Consider the following 6,000-nt stretch of genomic DNA (forward strand, 5'->3'; position numbering starts at 1 on the left):
AGAATAGGGAAGAGAGTCACCACCACTTTATTTATGATTTCCGATGATTATAAAAATGGAATTATACCTAATCCATATCAAGCATATTTAGCGTGCATGATGAACCTAAGAACTACAATGTACCTAGATATGTTGCACACTCAAACTATAGAACCAGACCAAATATTTCAAAACTCACCCTCAAGTTGGTGCACAGATATAGGACATTCCCAACTGGAGACAATAGGATAAAAAGGCTTAGAGGGTAAACCTTTAGGAAAAATATATATCTGCCAGTTGGTTCTCAATAGTAAATTGTGCAATGAGCTCATTACACGACTGCTCTCTCAACCCCTTCTCTTCTTCTCTTTTCTTTCCATCTTGTCTCCTCTAAGCTACTAATCTTTGCTGCTACCTTATTTGAACCATTCACCTTATCTATCTATCCAGTCCCAGGTGGACCCTTGCTATAACTGAGGAGTTGTTGGCATTGTAGGAGGAATCTAACTCGGGATTTTGTTTCTTTACCCTCCCAGAAGATTGTTACTGGTTCCCATTAGGTTTATGTGGTTAAAGTCAAATCAGATGTCTCTCTTGTTCTTTGAAGGCTAAATTTGTGGCCAAGGGGGATACTCAAGTATACCATGTTGATTTCTCCATTGGCTAACATACTTATCAAATTGTTGCCTTGGCATCCAAGTGTTTTCTTGAGGGACTCGGTAGTTGGTTGCTTTATTTTAAGGCACCTTGTGCTGTTTATTTGACATCACATCCTGCATTGGACCTTTATGCCTAATATCATTTAAATAAACGTTCTTTTATCTTGAATTTTGTTTACTTATGATAATATCTAAGAATAAGACCATACCCCTTATTAGAATCCAATATAAATAATTAAAATAACAAACACCGGGAGGAAAAAGTTAACTAAGGATGTAGAGACCTACAAAAGTAAAAGTTGGCTTGAACTAAGAAAATTGTGGGAAAAGCAAGGGAGAAGAAGAGACCATATTACGTGTAATATGATGATGACATCAAAAAGAGATTGGAGATTTATTTCTCTAGCCTACTAGAAGAAGATATTTCGAGTATCTGTGACTCAAAATATCATACCATTCGTCATGACAACAATTTTTTAACATAAATGTACAGAGAATAACGAATTCTAAAGTAAAAGAAGCTCTAAGAAGGATGAAGCAGGCAACGAACAAGGTCCTTATGAAATCCCAATAGAAGTATAGAATTGCTTAGGAACTTATGGGCTAGCTTGGCTGGCCAAGTTGTTTAATAAGATTATGAGTACAAGGATAATGCCAGACAAATGGAGGGGAAGTATCATGGTCCCAATTTACAAAAATAAAGAAGATATTTTTAAATTATAATAATTATAGAGGAATAAAACTGATAAGTCATACTATAAAATTATGGGAGAGTAATTGAAACTCGAATGAGACAATAAACCATTATTAAGAAGAACGAATTTGGTTTTATGCCGGGAAAATCTATAATGGAAACTATTTACCTTATTGACCTAGAAAAAACTTATATTAGAGTCCCAAAAGCATTGATTTGGCAAGTACTAGAGAAAAGAAATGTTATAAGTAAATATGTGAGCATAGTTAAAAATATGTGTGAAAAAGAATGGTGGATTCATGCACCAAAAAAAAAAAGTTTAAAAATGGTTGATGGATAAGGTGGCGAATTCCATATTACAGTTGGGCAGCATCAAGGATCAGCTTTAAGCCCATACTTATTTGCACTTATATGGATTATTTAGCCAAAGACATTCAATACGAGGTTTGTTGTTTGCAGATGATATTGTTTTGGTATATAAGACACAAATAGGGATTAATATCAAGTTAAAATCATAGAGAGCAACTTTAGAATCAAAAGGCTTTGAACTAAGTTGAACGAAGAGGAATATATGGTGTGTAACTGCAATCGTGTCCGGACCGATGATGAGGTGGTGAAACTTGATGACAACGAGATTCCACAAAGCAATTATTTTAAGTACATTGGCTCAATCAAAAATAAAAAAAATAAAAAATATGATATAGAGGATGATGTTTCCTAAATAATTAAAATAAGGTGAACCAAGTGAAGAGGTGTGTCCAAGATCTTGTGTGATCCATGTATTTCTTTAAAGCTTATAGGAAAATTCTATATGAGACCATCGTGCAACTAGCTATAATTTATGGTGCAAAGTGTTGGGTTATTAAGAAACATCATATAGATAAACTCAAAGTATCAAAAACGAGGATTCTAAGATGGAGGAGAGGCAAAAACTATGAAGAATAAGGTAAGGAATGATCATATTAGAGTTGGTTGAAGAATAGCTCCGATAAATGATAAGCTATAAGAAAATCGATTGAGGTGGCACATGCATGTTCTACAAAGTACAAAGGCCTTTGAATGCCCCTGTATGGAGAAGTGATTTAATCCACAAAGAAAAAATTAGAAGAACTTGGGGAAGACCTAAGATAACCTTAGAAGTGGGTGAGAAAGGATATGCATAGCTTAGGCGTGTATCTAGAATAGCCTCAAATAAAGCTGATTGGAAGGCAAGGATCCATGTAGCTGACTCCATTTAGTGGGAACAAGGTTTGTTGTTGTAATTGTTTTCCCAATTTCTATAGTGCAGAAAACTATCTAACCCCCTAACTCCCCAAATGCTTAAGAAGTGACCAGACATGAGAATGTTAATTAAATCCACCAGTTGCAGCTTAAACCAATCTATGAAGAGGTGAAATGCCTTCAAAAATCAAATAATAAAGGAGAAGATATCTAGGAAGGGGTCTAACAACAATGTATCCACCCAAAAAAAAAGATAAAAATGAGATTGTCCTTCTTCCAAGGTTAAGGAAAAATGGGGGAGGGGGAGTTCCAAGTTACCCTTCAGAGTTGCATATGGTAACTAATAACTTTTATTTTTCACTAAAAGGAAAATCTCATAGGAATGCCATTAGACCAGCTATGATGTAAAGGGAAAGTGTCATATGACCCAACTGGTGTCGCGTCAGTGAGGATGCTGAAATGGATGTGCAAGAAAACTAGAAAAGATGAGTAAACAGATGATCATGTTAGACCTGTGTTAGGGGTACTCTGGTAGTAGATGATAAACTTAGAGAGAGTCACCTGAGATTGTATGGCCATGTTCAACTAATGCCCCAGCTCAGAGAAGTGACCAGTCCTAGTTGAGAACCAAGAGTAGGCCTAAGATAATGATAGAGAAGTGTCAAAGTTTTTGAAGAGACGAAAAAGAAGTTCTGAACAGTAGGTTCAAGTGGTTCAGTTGCAGGCTACAACCTAGTCCATGGATGAAGGCTTCCATGAGTTACTTTACTGAATAAGGTGTGAACTTTTTATCTCATTTACCTCTATTCATAGGGTCCTTTATGAACTTTGAATCTTATTTACCTCTAGTCGTAGGGTCCTTTTAACATCTTTAATTGAACCCTGATCTAGATTGGAGTTACAACTTTGGAATAGGACTCTTGATAAGCTGGATCTTGTTTTCTTGGTTCGGTAGACTTGAGACTCCAGTCTTCTTTAGAAAACTTACTATTTCCTTAGTGTGAGCTGCAGTGTATGAGTCCAACTGAGTTTCTAACACGCCCCGACAAACTCAACGGGGTCTTGGGCATGTTGAGGTTGCGTAGAAAAGTAGAAAAACTGCTGGTGTGGCAATGGCTTACTAAATATGCTGCCAAGCTGATATTTTGTAGATAGGAAGCAAACCTCAAGCTTCTTCATGGCCACTATGTCAAGGACAAAATGAAAACCCAATTCGACATGCCGGTTCAAGCATGCAAGACCAGATTTGCAGTTACATATGTTCCCCCAACATTGTCACACAATTGACTTGGTGCCTGTGGAAGAAAAAAATTTAATTCCTGACAAAGAGATTGAATTCATGTTAACTCTGCTACTTCATTATCTAAGACCTTGTATTCGGATTCAGTGCTTGATCGTGCAACTGTAGGTTATCTCTTTGAACTCCAAGAGACCAAGTTGTTTTCCCTAAGTTGGATTCCCTCCTGTAGATCTCCGACCATCAGGGCAACCATGTTGAAGTGTTAAAGAAGGATATGATTACCTTAGGGCTTGTGGTCAGTATGATCCTTAATAGAGACAAGATGGTCGACCGCTTGTAGTTGGTACGATATACGTCTCTGCCCTCTGTTTTTACACTCTAGGTGAAGGCCTGGTGTAGGTTGTTTGGGTCGTTAGACAGCGTTCAGCAAGGTCAATGCCCTAGATTGTGGTTAGGTTGTATGTCATACCCCTTTTAATTATTAATTCCTTCGTTACAGTCTCTTCAAGGATCCATGCAACGGAAACCATGTTGTTATTGTTGTTATTTTGAGCTAAAACAATCAAAATCCAATACAGAGTTCATGAATGCACACCTGATCCACCATCTTATGCTTAAGGATTGTAGTCTTGGCCAGAACTTTCACGGCGACACTTTCCCCAGTCAGTTTGTTTATGGCGAATTTAACCTTTGCAAAGGTTCCTTCTCCAATTGTTCTGCCAAGTTCATAATGACCGACTCTTCTTATGGTCATTGTCGCAATTTCTTCAAGCTCATTTCATTCACCTATTATAGAAACTGGCTTCAGGGAAAGAAGACAATTCCCCAAGGACCTGAGAAACAAGAATTGGTGAACAGAATTCATCAATCAAAGAACAACAAATACAGACAACATCGAAAGAAAGAAGAAAAAAAGCGAATTTTCAGCTTTGATGGCATAACGCACGCGATTATGGAGCCAACTGAGATACTTACCTGTATCGATGCTTCTGAAAACCACCTCGGCTGATAAATCTTACGATCAGGAAGATCGACAAGCTCTGCTAAATGCTGACAGCTTTCGATTCCTCGCTTGACACACTTGAGTTTCAAAATTTATGCAAATGGAGGTTTCGTTCCCTAAGTTCGTTCCCCCGTAGAGATTGCAGCATATGAACATTTCACATTCTAACCATTTACAGAAAATTAATTTAAGTATTCACATGTATTCGACCCTCCAAAATTGAGTAAAAGGGTCTACCAGAAACAGATTTTTTTTTTTTTTTTTCTTGGTAATCGTCTACCAAAAACAGCTGAAAAAGACTAGAAGATTAAAGGACAAAGAGGAAAATGGAAAGTAAAAACTTTTTCAAAAGGCAACCGAAAATTAGAAATAATGTGATGACGTGATGTAGGCATTTCTATCTATTTATTAAATAGTGGTTACCACCTTTCTACCAAAAAAAAACATAGTGGTTAGTACCACTTCCCACCTTAACACAACAAAAAAGTTACAGACGTCACACCATATACACGTGATGCGGTGATGGGTTTCATTAACATCAATGTCAAGGGAAAAAAATCATCCGTCATGCGCGTCTCTCTACTATGTACAGCAATGCATCACCACAGCGCACCACATGGAATATGCAAAACAAAGGATTAAGATTAAAAATCTGATTTTAAGTGAAGGAACCCAATTTTGAGATCCATTTTTTAAAAACCCAGTTAACACTACTCACGTCGGAGATAGCAATCGGGAAACTGAGAAGAGACAACAAAATGAGTTGCGTTTCATCGAAACTGTTCAGGGAGGATCTCAACCTGAAAGTTGGAGTTGTGAATGGCATCAATTACATGAACCATGTCGTCTCTTTCACATCAAGCACATATGGAGTTTTGAAACTCAATCAAGAATCCTTGGAGGAAACTATTAAACAAGTAACGATGTCTCCTCCTTGTCTTGTGTCCCCAAAATTTCAAAAAAGGGAAATAGAACATCCACAAGTCATCAACACCTGGAAATTGATGGAAGATCTAGCAAATGAATCACCAATTTCAACCCAGAACATGAAAAGCCCCAAATCACGAGTTGCAGAATTTTTCCTTTCTTAAGTCACTCAATATGCTGAAAAAGTATTCTTTCTAAGCTCTCTCATGTGCTTTTCGAACCGTAATGAATATGTTCATATAATTTTATAAGCAATGCAGTATAGGACTTGGATTTT

General features: G+C 37.1%; 1 protein-coding gene across 2 annotated transcripts in view; it reads right to left on the minus strand.

The window, feature by feature from the left end:
- The window catches only part of LOC149025170 (CBL-interacting serine/threonine-protein kinase 24-like), a 59,567-nt gene extending 54,429 nt beyond the window's left edge, over window positions 1–5,138 (minus strand). Inside the window, exons 1-2 of one of the 2 annotated variants that reach the window (XM_089145398.1) lie at window positions 4,769–5,138; window positions 4,389–4,626 (exon numbers count right to left, since the gene is read on the minus strand). In XM_089145398.1, the coding sequence (XP_089001524.1) occupies window positions 4,389–4,547 (159 nt within the window). In that variant the 5' untranslated portion in view covers window positions 4,548–4,626; window positions 4,769–5,138. The remainder of the gene's footprint in view (window positions 1–4,388; window positions 4,627–4,768) is intronic. The other variant, XM_089145397.1, reaches the window with a different exon arrangement.
- Window positions 5,139–6,000: the final 862 nt, after the last annotated feature.

The sequence above is a fragment of the Hakea prostrata genome, chromosome 2 (genome assembly GCF_041222555.1).
Source record: "Hakea prostrata isolate BN-2017 chromosome 2, UWA_Hpros_2, whole genome shotgun sequence".
Taxonomy (NCBI): Eukaryota; Viridiplantae; Streptophyta; class Magnoliopsida; order Proteales; family Proteaceae; genus Hakea; species Hakea prostrata.